At 40.9% G+C, this 17,443-nt stretch overlaps 1 protein-coding gene across 1 annotated transcript in view; it reads left to right on the top strand.

Annotated features, from left to right (window-relative positions):
• The window catches only part of LOC103738487 (baculoviral IAP repeat-containing protein 1a-like), a 42,620-nt gene that overhangs the window by 8,214 nt on the left and 16,963 nt on the right, over positions 1-17,443 (top strand). Inside the window, exons 5-6 of the mRNA XM_008838491.2 lie at positions 1,341-1,440; positions 13,935-14,016. Coding sequence (XP_008836713.1) covers positions 1,341-1,440; positions 13,935-14,016 — 182 coding nt within the window. The remainder of the gene's footprint in view (positions 1-1,340; positions 1,441-13,934; positions 14,017-17,443) is intronic.

The raw sequence follows: 17,443 nt of genomic DNA, 5'->3' as shown, positions 1-17,443 counted from the left end.
GGAAGGAAGGAAGGAAGGAAGGAAGAGCTTTTATTGGAAGTTCAGTGCTTGAAGTCCACACAGAGTTTACATATGGTAAGTGCTCAAATAGTGAAAAACACATAGGAATTTTCCCATCATAAAGGTGGGAAAGCAGTCGCAGTGCATCCAAGGAAATGGTAGTGGAAATTGGCTCAGATCTCCTTTGATGTACGTAGAAACATAAACAAGGGACAACACCTGCCCTGGTATTCCAAGGACAGCTTGTCTGGTCTTCCCAGCATTCTGGGAACAGACTGCCTCCTTCTCAAGCTTCTACCTCAACAAAAGTCCAGAGAAGTCTGTTAACTCTTCGTGAGCCAAGTGTATTGTCCTTAAAGGACAAGGGGGTTACTACGGAGTTTCATGCAGATTTTTCCCTGAGTGATTACATAGGTATCACAATTACAGCAGAAAAGGCTAGAATGGGGCATTCTTAAAATTTATTTAATTTTTTATTTTATTTTATGTGTATGTGTGTATTGCCTGCATATGGTAAGTGCACCCGTGTCGTGCAATGCCTGTGGAGGTCAGAAGAGGCTGTCGGATCCCCTGGGACTGGAGTTATGGATGGTTGTTAGTTGCCATGTGGATGCTGGGATTCAAACCTGGGTCTTCTGCAAGAACAACCAGTGTTCTTAACCGCTGAGCCATCTCTCCAGCCCCATAGAATGGGGGATTCTACAGTCATTTTATCTAGCAGACATTTTCCAAGGCACAATCTTCTCACTTCACTCTTAGTCCTTTTTCTCTGCCCTCTAATGTGTCTTCCTCTTGTCAGCCTTCCTTGAGTCTCCTGGGCCACTGTTTTTATTTCTGGTAGAATATACCTGACTATAATGTGGGATGAACCATTTAATTCTTTATGGTCTTGATTACATGAAGGCTCCTAAATTTGCTTTTGTGATCCCCTGCCCCTACAAAGCTCTAAAGATATTCTTTCTGATTTAGCCAAATGCTTATTGATTACATAAGTCTGTGAGAGTCATCAGTGTCCAAATCATACAGAAATCACTTCTCTGTCATGGAGCCTATGTTCCAGATTCTAACTGCAGCTCTCTCAGGATAACAGGTCTGGCAGAGGGTGTTCATCAGAGCACACGATGCTCAGGAACTTTCAGTAGCTGTTTGCCAATCATCCCTTTGAAGAACCAAGAATCCTATATGGACCATTGCCCCTGATGACCAATTTATGACTTTGAAAAAAAAAAAAAAACTAATTGGAGCTGCAAGTAGGATTTCCCCAAGGAAACCTAGTGGTTATTATCTGTGAGTTGACAAATGTATGTGCTATCGACACCAATCATATTCTTTTCTTCTAGGCAAAAAGGACACTGTCCAGTGTTTTTCCTGTGGAGGATGTGTGGAGAACTGGAAGGAAGGTGACAACTCATTAGAAGATCACACCAGGTTTTCTCCCAAGTGAGTAAAATGAATGCCTTGACTTTCAATGCACTTAAACAGCTATTCCCTCATCCCCCCCTACTTTGTCTTCACATTATCTTAGCCCACTCCTCTGATTCACACTATCAAAGACACGTCCTTATTTCTTTCATCTCCTTCCTCCCATGGTACCCTTCCTGTCTAGCTTTCCTCTCATCATGGTTAGATATCATTTTTGGTTAGAACAACATGCATGCCTTTTAAGACAAAGTCTCACTTTGTAGTCCAGACTGGACTAGAACTTGCTATATAGCTCAGGTTGGACTTGAATTCATTGTCCTCCTGTCTCAGCATCTCTAATGTACTACCATACCTGGCAATTTCATGTCTTTTTCTGACTCAATTGAATACAAACTACTTTCAGGATTTTCTATTCCCAATGTCTAAGATTTCATAAGAAAATGTTTCTTTTCTGTGGTTTTCTTTTTTAATATTTTATTACTTTATGTGTATCAGTGTATTGCCTACATGTGTGTAAGTGCACCTACATCACATAATGCCCACAGATGTCAGAAGAGGGCATCAGATCCCCTGAAACTGGATGGTTGTTAGCTGCCATGTAGGTGCTGGGAACCAAACCCACATCCTCTGCAAGAGTAGCCAGTGCTCTTAACTGCTGATCCATCTTTCCAGCCCATGGTTTCCTTTTTCAAGTTCTGGGATTAAGCCAAAGAATTTGGGCATCTAGATAAGCCCTTTACCATTGATTCCCCTTTTCTGTGAATCTTCAAAATTATTTTCATTTACTTTCTATGCATAAAACTCTCTAGAAGTGTTCAATTATAAGAAGAAATTTGTTGTTTTCACTAAGTAATTAGTAAGACTATTTCATAAATAAATATTAATATATGCATATTTAAAAGTGATTATTTCTGGCTGGGCACAGTGATGCACACATGTAATCCAAGCACTCAGGAGGCTAAAGCAAGAGGATCATGGTTTTTCTTTACTTTTTGTCTATTTTATTATATTTTATTTCTTTTTATTGAGAATTTTATACATGCATATGATATGCTTTGATGAATTCCATCTCCCCATTTCCTCCCATCCAGGTCCTCCCCTATTTGCTCCAACACTATTTCCTCTCAATTTCATGTGTTAATTTTTTTGTAAACCTATGGTGTCCACTTAGTGCTGAAATTCTGTGTATAGATGTATGACCATCACTAGAGCATGGGTAGCCTCTCAGGGGCCTCATCCCTCCCTGAGCAGCCAACAGTTATCAGTATCTCCTCATGTAGGTAGGGCTTCCTAGAGCTATCACTCATTCCTTCTGAGATTTTGGCTGGCTTGATATTACACAAATCTTGTAATGACAATTTTTTTCCTTTTTTAATTGGATTTTTACAAATGTCATACGATATATTTGTATCGTATATAGATCCCTTCCCCATCTTCACCCCTCTTACTAACACTGCCCAATTTCATATGCTCTATTCTATGGCCTGTAGAGCCAAATTTGTATATCCAAATGCCCTTCTGTGTGAGTCCATCTACTGGAGTCTGATTAACCTACCAAGAGTCACACCCTTAAAGGAGACTGACTCTCCCCCTCCCAGCAGCCATTGGTTCAGGTAGGGTTGGGGTTTCTTACCCACTTCTCCAAATATATGCTGAGATTTTTTTATTGGTTTGAGCTTATATATGTGCATGCTGTCACCTTGCTATGAGTTCATATGAGTAACTTCCCAGCTGTCTGGAAAATTCTGTTTCCTTATGGTCATCCACCTCCTCCGGCTTTTACAGTCTTTCCTCTCCCTCTTCCACAATGATCCCTGAGCCTTGGGAGCAGAAGTTTGATATAGGTGTCCTATTCAGGGACAAGCACTCTACAGTCTCTTATTCTCATTGACCAGTTGTAAGTTTCTGTGTTAATCCCATCTGCTGTGTAAGAGAGCTTCTCTAGTGAGAGTTGAGAGATGCATTGATCTATGGGTACAACAATAAGTCTTTAGGAGTCATTTTAATAGTATATTTATTTAGCAGAATAATAGTATTTAGCTCTTCCACAGCTTATGGCCTTTGACCTGTCTAGCCACAAGTTTCTAAGCCTCATATCAATTTCATGTATGGGCTGCATCCTATAAAGCAGACCTTAAATTCAATTAGAAAGTGGTTGGTGCCAGGCGTGGTGGCACACACCATTAGTCCTAGCACTCAGGAAGCAGAGAAAGGAGAATCTCTGTGAGTTCCAGGCTAGCCTGGTCTACATAGTGAGTTCCAGGCCAGCTGGGGCTACAGGGAGACCCTGTCTCAAAAATAGCCCCCCTAAAAAGGAAAGAAAGTGGTTGGTTGTTGATGTAATATTCATGCGACTATCACACCAGAGGGCATGTCTTGCCAGGCCAGTTGTTGAACTACACAGGATTCATAGCTTGGAAAAGTTGATGGATATTTTTTAATTCTGGCAGAATGAATAGCACCTTCTAGCACTATGAAAGCTAATCAGCAGAGAGGAAGATTTGATTTCTCCTTGTTGTTCTATGGTTCATGTATGTAATATCTTCAGCAATAGGGACTTACCATCAAGTTCTAGTGGGTAACCAAGAGCAGAGGCAATGGCCAGTATTGTTAGAGGGTCTACGGGACTCCTGAATACAGCTTCACAAGAGGGAGTCCATTCCTGGTATTGGGCTTTTACTTTGCTAATCTATGGTGTCTAGTAGGGGAATGTCCCTCTGTTATAAGGTAACTCCTTTTAATCTCTTTTTATAATGTATATGTATTTACTTTAAGAAGCTTCTATAAGCTGGATGTGGTGGTGCATGCCTTTAATCCCAGCACTTGGGAGGCAGAGGCCAGCCTGGTCTACATAGTGAGTTCCAGGCTTAGGGAGATCCTGTCTCAAAAAGACAGAAGGAGGAGGAAGAGGAGGAGGAGGAGGGGCTTCTGTAGTGGTAGCTTTCTGTATGTCTCTTTAGTAGCATATAGAATCTTTTGGGTATATGCCCAAGCATGATATGACTGGTTCATATAGTGGCTCAATTTCTAGAGTTTGAGGAATCTCCACACTGATTTCCTTACTGGCCGCAACAGTTTGCACTCACATCAGCAGTGGGTAAGAGGTTCCCTTTCTCACATCCTCACCAGGCTAGCATTGGGTCTTATTTGTTTTTTTGAAGCTTAGCCATTCTGAGTGGGGTGACATGAAATATCAAAGTAGTTTTAATTTGCATATCTATGGTTGACTAAAGATTTTTGACATTTTCTTAGATATTTCTCAGCCATTTGCATTTCATCTTTGAGTACTCCCTGTTCAGGACCTTACCCTATTTTTAAATAGGGTTGTTTGGCCTTTTGACATTTAGGATTTTTTAGTTCTTTGTATATTCTAGATACTAACCCTCTGTCATAGGTAAAGACTTTTTCGCATTCTGTAGGTTGCCTCTTCACTCTAATGATGTCCTTTTCTTTTTAGTTTCATGAGGCCCCATTTGTCAGTTGTTAGACTTAATGACTGCACAATAAGAGTCCTGTTCAGAAAGTCCTTTCCTGTGCCTCTAAGTTCCAGTACATTCCCTACTTTCTCTTCTATCAGATTCAGGATTTCAGGTCTTATGTCAAGGTCCTTCATTTATTTAGAGTTCAGTTTTGTGCATGGTGAGAGATAGGGATCTAGTTTCATTCTTCTATGCAACTGTCCAATTTGAACAGCATCATTTGCTGAACATGCTGTCTTTTCTCCAGTGTTCTTTTGTTTTGTTTCTGTCTCCTCTGTCAAAAATTAGGTGACTGTAAATGCCTGGACTTAAATCTGGGTCCTCAGTTCTATTTCACTGATCAATGTTTCTGTTTTTATGCCAGTGCCATGATGTTTTATTTCTAATAGCTCTGTAGTGTAATTTGAGATCATGAATGGTTATGCCTCCAGCCGTTCTTTTATTATTCAGGATTACTTTGGCTATCCTGTTTTTTGTGTGTGTGCATTTCCATATGAAATTTGGTATTATTTTTTCAGTTTCTATAAAAATTGCTTTGGAATTTTAATAGGTATTGTATTGAATTTGTAGATTTGCTGTTGGTAGGATGGTCATTTTCACAATTATTAATCCTACTGATCCATGAGCATGAGAGGTCTTTCTATCGTCTGGTAGCTTCTTCAATTTCTTACTTTGATGTCTTAATGTTATTTTATAAGTCTTTTACTTCCTTGGTTAGATTTATTCCAAGATGTTTTATAATTTTTGAAGCCATTGTGAATGGGATCATTTCCCTAATTTTTTTCTAGTATGTTTGCTGTTGGTATATAAGAAGGCTACTGACTTTGTGTGTAATTTTGTATCCTGCTACTATGCTGAATGCATTTATCAACTCTAGGAGTTTTCTGGTGGAGTCTTTAGGGTCTTTTATGTATAGAATCATGTCATCTGCAAATAAAAATACTTTAATTTCTTCCTTTCCAATATGTATCCCTTGAAATTGTCTTTTTCACTTGTCTTATTACTCTAAAACTTCAAGCACTAAATTGAACAGAAATGGGGAAAGTGGACATCCTTGTCTCGTTCCTGATTTTAGTGGAAATGTTTGAGTTTTTCTCCTTTTAGTGTGATGTTGGTTATAGACTTGTTATATATTGCCTTTATTATTTTAAGATATGCCTCCTGTATCCCCAGATTCTCCATGACTTTTATTATAAAGGAATGTTGAATTTTGTCAAAGGCTCTTTCTGCATCTAATGAGATGATCATGTGGTTTCTGTCCTGAGTCTGTTTATGTGGAAGATTAGATTCATTAATTTGCGTATGTTGAACCATCCTTGCATCTCTGGGATGAAGCCAACTTGATCATGGTGACTCTTTTTGATGTGTCCTTACATTCAGTTTGCAAGTATTTCACTGAGCATTTTTGCATCTATGTTCACCTATAATTGACCTGTAATTTTCTTCTCTGGTCCTGTCTACTTGGTGTTCTGTATTCTTCTTGTACCTTGAAGGATATCTTTCTCTAGATTTGGAGAGTTTTCTTCTGTGATTTATTAAAATATGTTTTGTGCCTTTGACCTTAGTTTCTTCTCCTTCTATGCCTATGGTTCATAGGTTTGGTCTTTTTACAGTGTCCTAGAGGTCTTGTATGTTCTCTTCCTGCGTCATTTTAGATTTGACGTTTTCTTTGACTGAGCAGTTTCCCCAACCTGATCTTCAAGATCTGATATTTTCTGTTCTATTTCTTTTGTTTCCTTTTTGCTCCTTTCTCTAAGCTTTTTAGTTTGAGTTCCTGAGTTTTTCATTTCAAGTTTCATTTTGGTTTGGCATTTCTTGAGATTCCATCTTTTTATTGAGTTCTAATTTCATGTTTTGATTTGTTTTAGTTATTTCATTCAACGGTTTGTGTTTTCACCGTCTTATGTAGTCTTTTATTCATACCCACCTTGAGTCCCTTGAACATATTTATAATTACTTTTTGAAATCATTGTCTATTGCTTAAAATAGCTTACCATTCTTAGGAAATATTATGATGGGGTGCAGATTTCTTGAGGAGACACATTATCTTGCTTATTTGTGTTGTTTGTGTTTTTTCAATGAGACCTAGGCATCTGGACTTGTGTCCTCAGTGGTATTTTTTGGTACAGGTAGGTGAGCTCTTTGTTGAATGGCTGTTTGCTTCTTTGTTTGCTGTTTCCCCAACTTGCCAGGTTATGACCCAGTTAAGTAGTGCCTGGTGTTCAGTTTTGGAGTCATTTTATGTTGATGTGCAAATGGAAAGTAAGAAATGGTCTCAGTTCCGCTAAGGATAGGTATAACTTTTCATTTGAGGTTCCAGGATTGACTCTACATGGTCCTAGAACAGCAGGGTGGGCTGGGTAGCTGCTAAGTGAACAAGATGGCTGATAGATTTGGTTAGAGGAGCTCAAAGGCCTTGGCAAGGCAAGGATCCCTCCCAGCAACCCAAGCAGGCCTGAAAACTGAGATGAAGGAAGGAACTCACCACAGCAGGTCTAGGGCAGCATGAAAATCTGGATTGGGCAAGGATGCCAGTGACCCAATCAGATCCTGTTTTTCTTTTTTATTAAATGCTTTAATGTGACTGATCTTAAAATCAATTTATTTTAAAGTCAAGCAGTTATAAGTTAAGAAATAAAAATACAGTTGAAAATGTCATTTGATATAGCATCCCTTTCAAGGCATGCAAAGCTTCAACTATGCTGAAGCCTCTGGCATCTTTGTTCATTTCTGCAAGTGTCTTCTGTATATATCCAATGTATAACTAAAATTGCACTACATATTTTGGACATAGGAAAAAATTCAGTTTAAGTATTTAATTTTTAAACTTAAGGTTTTATGTAACTATTTGTTTCTTGAGGTAGAATGGGGATGATAGGACAAATTTATAAATTTTTTTTTTTTTGGTCTTTTTGAGACAGAGTCTCCCTGTAGTCCCAGCTGGCCTGGAACTCACTATGTAGACCAGGCTGGCCTTGAACTTACAGAGATCTGCCTGCTTTACCTCCTGAGTGCTGGGATTAAAGGCATGAGCTACCAGGCCTAGCTACATATTCTTTTTTTAAAATGTTTTTGTTAGCATATTTTAATTACACACAATGCATTTCATGATGACATTTTCCTGCTTATACACAGTGTATCTCAATCATGTCCACCACCACCAGCTCCTGCTCCTCTCTTACCCCCTTTCCACTCCTGTTAACCCCCTTCCTCTTAGAATCATGTGTTTAAGACTAGCCAGGGCTACATAGTGAGTCCCCTGCCTCAACTTTAGTAAATAAATAAATAAGAATATTTAGATCTAATTTCAAGTTTGAAGATGTTTGATAGCAATAGTCTTTTTTTTTCTTTTTCTTTGGATATAGTAGGTAGTAAATTGTTGAGAACCGAGGGGCCTTTTTAATTCTTGGGATGGTGAGTTATGATATGTTTTAGTTTTTTCTAGAAGTTGCTCTAGAATCTATAAACTTTTTTATATGAATTTTTTTAGTCTTCTACATCTTAGTTTTTTAAATTACAAACTAGTATGTTGATGGTTTTCTTTCTATTGCTGTGATAAAACAACTTCGGGAGCAAAGAGTTTATTGCATATTATACTTCCAATTGGCAGTCCACCATTGAGGGAAATCAGAACTGGAGCTCAAGGGATGAACCTCATACCAGAAGCTGAAGCAGAGACCATGGAGGAAGACTACCTATAGGCTTGCTTCCCCTAGTTTGCTCAACTATTTTTCTTATGCAGTCCAGGCCTGCTTGCCCAGGGATGGCACCACCCACAGTGGGCCCTTTTACATCAATTAGCAATAAAGAAAATGAGCCACAGACTAGGCATGGTGGCACACTTTCAATCTCAGCATGTGGGAGGCAGAGGCAGCCAAATCTGTGAGATCAAGGCCAGTCTCATCTACATAGTGAGTTCCAGGCCAGTGGGGCTATAAGGGGACCCTGTCTCAAAAAACAACAAAAAAGGGGGGGAGGCGGAGAAAAGAAAAGAAAATGCCTCATAGATATACTCACAGGCCAGTCTGATGGAGGAAACTTCTCAACTGAGGTCCCCCCAGGTAACTATTGCTTGGGCAAAGTTAACAAAAACTAATTAGCACAATTGACACTTTATGAACTTGACACACAAGCAAGTCAGTATATGCCATATGCTTTTTATGAAGTCCTCAAGAGCTCACAATAGTATCACAATAGAAAACACACTCCTACTTTTAGAAGTCCCACAGTCTTTTAAAAATTCCAACAATTTAAAAGTTCAAGTTCTTTAAAATTCCAAAGTCTCTCAACCATGGGAACCTGTAAAATCAAAAATAAGTTACATACTTTCTTATTTCAAAAGGGAAGAACTGAGCTGGGCATGGTGGCGCACGCCTTTAATCCCAGCATTTGGGAGGCAGAAGCAGGCAGATCTCTGTGAGGTCATGGTTAGCCTGGTCTACATAGTGAGTTCCAGGCCATCTGGGGCTACAGGAAGACTCAAAAAGACAGAAGAAAAAGGGTGGGGGAACAAACTGGGCACACTTATACAAAACCAAAGTCCAGCAATGATGACAGACATCTGGGAATCACTCATAATCTTCTGGGCACCAAAAGACTTGGATAGCTCCACTTCTCCAGCTCCGTCTTCCACAGCATACACAATTTGTCTCATAGGCTTAGGCCAGCTCCGTTCCACACACATTATTTTCCTTGGTGGTCAATCTACAGTCCTGGCATCGCCAATATGCAGGGGCCTCCACTGCAACCTATGCTGCACCTTCACCAATGACCTCTGGCTTCTCTTCAGGGACTCCAACCCTGCCAAATGGTGCCAATCTTAAGCTGCTCTCCATGACCCCTGCATGCCTTTAAAACCATTACCATGTGGGAGATTCACACATTGCCAAGTTTAGTGTCAACCTTGGCCACTGTGGACCACAGCTTCTGTGTGCTGGCCCTAAGGAAATACATCCCAGATTTCACCTCAATAATACTGGTCTCTTGTTATTCACAGCTGATTTTCATCCCTACCTAACTAGCATGGATTGCCCTAGTAAAGCAAAAGTTTCAGTTCTGTGGTACTGGTCTCTTGTTAACCACAGCTGATTCTTCAACCCCAGCCAAGAAGACACCACAGGTTCACAATTCATAATATCACACAAATGATTTAGTCTTTATGGGACTCGCTAACGTCCCTCTGAAGCTTCACAAGTCACGTCTCCATCATCTGCATTTATCTCAGTGTTATCTTCTAAGCTCCCACAGAACAACCCATTAAATTCTAAGCACTCAAAGGCTTTTCTAGCTCAAAGCTCCAAATACTTCCACAATCCTCCCAAAAGTTTTGCGTTCTATTGCTGTGATAAAATACTCTGACTGAAAACCACCTGGAGCGGAAGGGGTTTATTGTATCAAGTTAACAAAAACTAACCAGCACACGTCTTTACCACATACAGATGGCACCACACTTGGTGGCTGCTCTGCTAAAAGCCTCCATAACTCACCAATTCCAGACTTTTGGCAGAGGAGCTAGCTTAGGACTAGACCCAGTGTTGGTGGCCTCGCCTTTCCTGTTGTTGAAAACTCCCTTCCTTGTGTGGCCACAGTCCCTGGAAGCCCTCCCCTACCTCATCTCACCCCAGAATACATAATGTATTTATATGTCTGTTTTAAAGGACAATAATCATAAAGGACCTATTGGAAATATTTTTAAGGCCTTAGAAGGCCTCAGGGCCATCCCAACTCTGAGTTGATAATATGTATGCTTCTCATTCAGAGGTAAACATCATCTTGATTTTCAGTTGAACGTTCTTTTGCTTTTCTATATGCTTTTTACCAACATGTTCATAAGCATATTTAGTTTCGCCTACTCTTTTATTGCTTTTTCTCTCTTTTTTTCTATAGTTTTTCTGCCTCTGTGTGTGTGCGCATGCACATGTGCTGGGGATTGATTCCAGGGTGTCATACATGGTAAGTGCAGTGCTCTACACCACAAACCCAAGGTTTGCCTATTTTTTTCCTAAAGATGCAGGATTCAATTCAGGACTTTGCTCAAGTGAGGGAAACATTCTGCCATTGAGCTACATCTTCAGTCCTTGATTTTTTTTTTCTTTTTTTTTGAGACAGACTCTTACTGTGTAGTTGACTTTAACTATGTAGCCCAGGCTGGCCTTGCACAGTCGTTCTACCTCAGCCTTGTGAGCATTGCAATTATATGCATGTGCTACCATGCCTTACTTATATCTCCTCCTCCTCCTCTTCCTCCTCCTCCTCTTCCTCCTCCTCCTCCTCTTCCTCCTCCTCCTCCTCCTCCTCCTCCTCCTTTTTCTCCTCCTTCTTCTTCTTGCAAAGACATGGGGTGGGTGTTTGAGTCAGGATCTCTTATAGCCCAGGCTGGCCTCAAACTCAGTATATAGGGAGGATGGACTTAAACTCCTGATCCTCCTGCCTCCACCTCCCATTCCAAGTGCTGGACTACAGGTATGTCCCTTCATGCCCAGCTTTTTTTTTAAGCCATTTAGAGGTATATTAGATAGATCACAGCAAGATTAAAAAATGATGAATGATAATACCAACTATATTTTATCAGCCAAGTATCTCTCCAGAGTGTCTTTTATTATTATTCATTGACAATTTCATCCATGTAAACAGGATATCTTGATCATATCCAACCCTGACACATTCCCCTCCTCCTTCTCCTGTTTTTTTTTTGTTGTTTGTTTGTTTTTTAATAACCTACTGAAGCAATTAGGGCTACCTATTGAAATGTTGAGTGGCCTTGTTGGCTGGATCTTATGCTGGTAGTCACAGCTTCAGTGAGTTCATGAATGCAAGGACTACGCCATGTCCAGAAGACATTCCTTCACAGTACTCCTCTCCATCTTCCAGCTGTCACATTCTTTCTGCCTCTTCTTCGATGATATCTGAGCCTTTGAGGGAGGGTTGACATGGATGTCCCATTTAGGGATGAACACTCAATAGTCAGTTGTTCTCAGCAATTTGACCAATTATGGGTCTCTGCATTAACTGGTGAGCACTGCAGAGAGAAGCTTTTCTAGCCTAGTTTGAGAAAAGCACTAATCCGTGTATACAAATGTAACTATTTAGAAGGCAGTTTTGCAACATGTTCATGAGCAAGATAATAATAGTAGGTTCCCACCTAAAACCTATGACCTCCTGAGTCCTGTGTTTGTTTGCTTGTTTGTTTGTTTGTTTGTTTGTTTTGAAACAGGGTCTCCCTGTAGCCCTAGCTGGGCTGGAGCTCACTATGTAAACCCAGTTGGCCTGGATCTCATAGAGATCTGCCTGCCTCTGCCTCCCGAATGCTGGGATTAAAGGTGAGTGCCACACCTGGCTTTGAGTCATGGACATTTGATCACTTTTACAAGATCAGAAATGAATTTCTTCTTGTGGAGCATGCCTCAAAATCAAAAGGGTTGGTCACCCCATGTGGTAGTTTGATGAGAATGCCCCCCTAGGTTCCAAGTTTTGAACACGTGGCTCCTGCTGGTGCACTGTTTGCAGAGGTTTAGGAGTGAGGCCTTGCTAGAGGAAGCACTAGAAGCTGTTTGAGAGTTCTTTGCCTTTCCCCATTCCCAGTTTCATTCTCTCTGGTTCCTGTGCCTGCCTGAAGATGTGAGCACTCAGCTTTTTGCTCCCGCTGCCTCTGCTGTGCCTCCCCTCCGTGTTAGACTCATTCCTCTGGAACCATAAGCCAACTAAATTCTTCCTTCTATAAGTTTCCTTGATCATGGTGTTTCATCATAGCAATGGAAATGTAACTAATACCTAATACCATAAACTTCACAGCACTATTATACCACTGAGCACATCTTGCCTAGCAGGTTGTTATTGTAGCATGCCAGGTTTGTCACTGGGTGATACCATTGATGCCCCACCCCCAGTGGCCTGCATAGCAGCTTTCAGCTCTGTGAAAGCTAGCCAGCAGGGAAGAAGGTCTCAGGTCAGTTCTATCTTGATTTCTCTATGTCCTAATACCAGGGCATATAGAATTTTAGCATCTAGTTCTGTTCGCCTTGTTTCTTGAGACAAAGACTCTTACCAAACCTGGAGCTCACCAATTAGACTAAACTAACTGCCCAGTAAGTAGCCTCCCCACTCCTGCTGAGATCCTCCTGTCTCTGCCTCCCCAGTGTTGAGATTGAAGTCAGTCTCTCATGCCTGGCTTTTGTGTGGGTGCTGGGATCTGAACTCAGGTCCTCATGCTTGCCCAGCAAGCATTCTACCAACTGAGCCATTTCCCCCATCCCAGCACATTATAACTTTTTAATATTTATTTTAATTTTATGATAGCTGTGGTCTTATATTCAAAGTGAAGTTGTTTTAGGTGATACACTTGGATCTTGCTTGGATTTTTTTTGTTTTTTGACAGTTTGACAATACCTGGTACATTGGTGCATTACTGTTAACTCAATACCAAAACCCAACTTTGTTTGGATTTTGTTTTTCTACTTTTTTGTGTTCTAAGAATCTAGACATAGAATTTTCAATATTTTTTACTTTTCAAAATTTATGTCTTTTTACTTTATTTATTTAGTGTGCGTTTGTGTGTGGTGTGTATACATACCTGCTTCAAAGTATAAACACCTGTGTGTGCTGTACAGAAGCCTGAGGAAGACATTAAGGGTCCTCTATCACTCTCCACCTTCTCCTAAGAAAGGACTCCCACTGAGCCTGGAGCTAGGCTACTGCCCATCACCCCCAGTAATCCTGCTGTGCCCACCCCTACACACACAGTGCTGTAGTTACTATTTTTAATTCATTAAGCTCACTTTGGTTGGTTTTCATGGATGAGCATTAATTCATCCCACCACATTCCCTGCATGTCCTCACCATTACTTTACAAACCACATGCATCAAGTTGATACAAGTCACAGTCCAGATGTCTTACATGAAACAGCACTGACAGAATCACCGAAAATGTTAGTTTTCTACTTCATTCTTGGCACTATGTCTTTATATTTGTAAAAAACCTAATGCAAATGCTTAATTATATACAACCATCTTATAACTTTTATCTTCTCTGCTTAGCTGTGTATTTCTCCAAAATATGAAGTCCTCTGCAGAAGAGATTCCAGACCTTGGGAGCCACAGGGAACTTCCTGAAGCCATGGTAATGACCCCACCCCTTCCCTGACTCGGCAGCACATGGTCACGTGACTGAATGCTCATGAACAACCACCAATTATAAATAAATAACAACTAAAAAGATTCTACAAATACTTACTAAACACCTATGGTATGACAGGTGCAAATGGGGACTTCACAGTGAATGAAGAAGGTACAATACCTAGCTTTATGAAATGTATGATCAATCCCCTCTCCTGAGAAATCTATTATTGAGATTCTTTAGACTAATGCTTGATTGACAGCCAAGCTAAATAAATCCCATCTCTCATCTTCTTTGGAGGGTAATAGGCTTGATTTCCACATCATCTTTTTCTTTTATTGTGTTTTTGTGCACTTCATATAATATATCTCAATCTAATTTAGATTCCCTCTCCCCACCCCACATAGTCCCCCCTACCAGATTTCATGCATTCTGTCATATATATTAAGTACTATGTGGTCAAGCATTTGTGCATAGAGGTCATTCTGTACAATTCATCCACTGGAATCTTACCAGCCTATCTATAGATCTTAAGATCTACTCTCCCTCATCCAGCAGTTATCAGTTGCCAATAGCTCCTAGGCTAGGGTTGACCTACTGCCTGTTCCCTCATTCCATGCTGGGTTTTTGTTTGATTAAGTCAGCATGGGTCTTGTACATTCTGTCGGCATTGCTGCAAGTTCATAGGAACAAGTTTCCAGTGTCCTGAAAGCCTCTGTTTCCTTATGTTCATGCACCAACCCTGGCTCTTACAATCTTTTTGCCCACTCTTCCACAGTGGTCCTATAGCCATGGGTGGGTGAGGTTTAATATAGGAGTCCTATCCAGGGACACATACTCTGCAGCCTCTTATTCTCTAAAACTTAGCCAGCCATGGCCTTTTGTTTGCATCACACTCTGTTGCATAAGGCACTTACTCTTTTGAGATGTTCAAGACATGCTTCATTTTGTTTGTTTGTTTTCTGATTGAGACATATTCTTTCTATATAGTTTGGGCTGACCTTGACTTTGAACTTGCTATGTAGCCCAGACTGGCCTAGAATTTGTGATCTTCCTGTCTCAGTTGTCCAAATGCTAGAATTTGAACAGCTGACTTTTAAATGGTGTCTTGCTTTGTTTCTTGCGATAGGGGAAATCAAAGCTAGAGGTCTGTGCACACTAGGCAAGCACTTTACTACGGAGCCACATCCTTGACACATAGCTGTGTTTCTCTAACAAAAGCAAATGCTCAGCAAAATCATAAACCCAGACGATAACCTGACCCCTACATATTTCTCTGAAGTACAAGCTATCAGTTCAATGATTATGCAAACCACCTCTTTGAAAGACTATATTGTAGGTATGCTATATTTGTCATCCCACAAAACGAAAACAAATTGGGCATGGTGCATGTCATTCCAGCATGCTGGAGGCTGAGTCAAGAAGACAGCCTGGGGTACAGCATGAGGCCTCGTGGAAAAAGCAAACACAAAGAACAAAACAAACCAGGAGAGAGAGAGAGAGAGAGAGAGAGAGAGAGAGAGAGAGAGAGAGAGAGAGAGAGAACCGTAGAATGAAGAAGCAGTGGGCTCGCTTGATATATTGCCTGTATTTTTGAATTTTAAAGTGCCATGGCAAACACTGGTGATACAGCTCAGACAGAATGCTTGCTGAATCCTCAAAATTGAATAAAACTGGATCTTGTGGGGCAAGTAAGTCTAAAGTTTTAGCACTCAGGAGGTGGAGGCAGGAACTTCAGAAGTTCAAAGTCATGGTCAGATGCATACTAAGTTTCAAACCAGGCTTTGCTAAATGCTACTGTGACTGAAGAAAAAAATTAAAAAGACATTGAAGGCCTACCTGGTGGCTCATGCCTACAATCCCAGCACTTGGAGATGGAGCATTTGGGAGGAGTATCAAGAGTTTGAAGTCACCCTTGTCTACAGAGTGAATTCCAGGCCAGCCTAGGCTACCTTAGACCCTGTGGCGCAAATTCTGGGTCTCCTGCACGATCAGACAAACCATATAATATATTTTATGTGTATTTATTAACTTACAAAGAAATGAGTACCCAGTGCCTAGCCCCACGCCATGCCTCAGAGCCTGCCTTATCAGACTGTGCCATGCCCATAATTCGCTCACACCTCTGGGGCCAGCCATCAACCCAGATCCATTAGAAGTCAGTCCATTCTGTCTTTCAGCTGTTGCACGTGGCGTTCCCATGGCTCCCGTGCTTCCCCACGGCTCATGGCTTCTCCGGCTCAAGGCTTCTGTTCCAAGATGGCTCCCAGCCACACCCCCATAGTCCACACTCTGTGGCAGGCCCCGCCATTGGAGGAACTAGCCAATTGGGAGACACTCCACCCCTTTCCTCCACTATTACAATCTTTCCATCCATCTTCTACTAAAGTCCCTGAACCATGGAGAGGGTGATAGACGTAGGATGATCTCTCTTGTATCATGGTGAGAGAGTGGCTTCTTGGGCCTCCCCATTAGTCATCGTTAGGCGGTGGCCACTGATCTATCTCAGTGGTGTTTCTTCTATTATAAAGACAAATGGAGGGAATTGGACACATTTAAACAAACATGAATGCAAATACAGATGCCTAGAAGATATCCCAGTAGGTGTACTATATTCATTAAAATATACTCATGATGGCTTCTCCACTAAGGCCTGTAGCCTTTCTTGACAAAAGGCATTGGCCTGGTCTACAGCACCAGATGTGTGTTCCACCCCTAGAAGCAGGCCTTATCCAATTAGAAATTTGTCAGTTGTACGTATGTGGTCGAACCATCATTGCTCTTGCAGGTATTGCTTGGCATGTCCGTAGTGTGCAGCACGCAGGGTCCATCATTGAGTAGACTTAAAGGGGATCATTTCTTCCCCAACCATCTGTATAGAGCCTTCTGGTAATATGAACATCCATCCAGTGGCACGGAGTTTTTTGGCTTAGTCTCAGTTCCATCTCTTCTTCTCCTGCACTCACAACATGCAGTGTCCTCAGCAACATGGCCTTACCAACCATTCTAGGACCAACAGCTCATAGGCAGGCAAATCACCTCTGGTACTGCAGATTTTATTAACAGGTTTATAGTTTGGGAGTCTCTGTCCTCATCTTACCCAACCTACATAAAACTCCCAAGAATCTTACAGCTATAGCTGGCCTTTGCTTCTTCAGGTATCTTTCAAATGGGGTTCACATCTGTAAAACACTCAAAGGAGCGTTAACATTATATATTAAACCAATCATAGACAAGGCCTCACACAGCGTGGAAAGGTTTTATCCATTTGTATTAATTGTTTTCTCCATAGATCTCTGTTGGGTACCATAGCATGAGTAAGAGGCATTACCTTGGTTAGGTCTTTACTATCTTTAGTTATCCCTTTGGAGTCATTCCACATTCTGGGGATTTTACATGGAGCATCTTTGTATCTTTTTATCCTTGATAC

Source organism: Nannospalax galili, unplaced genomic scaffold (genome assembly GCF_000622305.1).
Source record: "Nannospalax galili isolate Female #2095 unplaced genomic scaffold, S.galili_v1.0 scaffold898, whole genome shotgun sequence".
NCBI classification, from domain to species: domain Eukaryota; kingdom Metazoa; phylum Chordata; class Mammalia; order Rodentia; family Spalacidae; genus Nannospalax; species Nannospalax galili.
The sequence above is the reverse complement of the archived record's forward strand: the minus strand, read 5'-3'. Positions and strand labels throughout refer to the sequence as shown.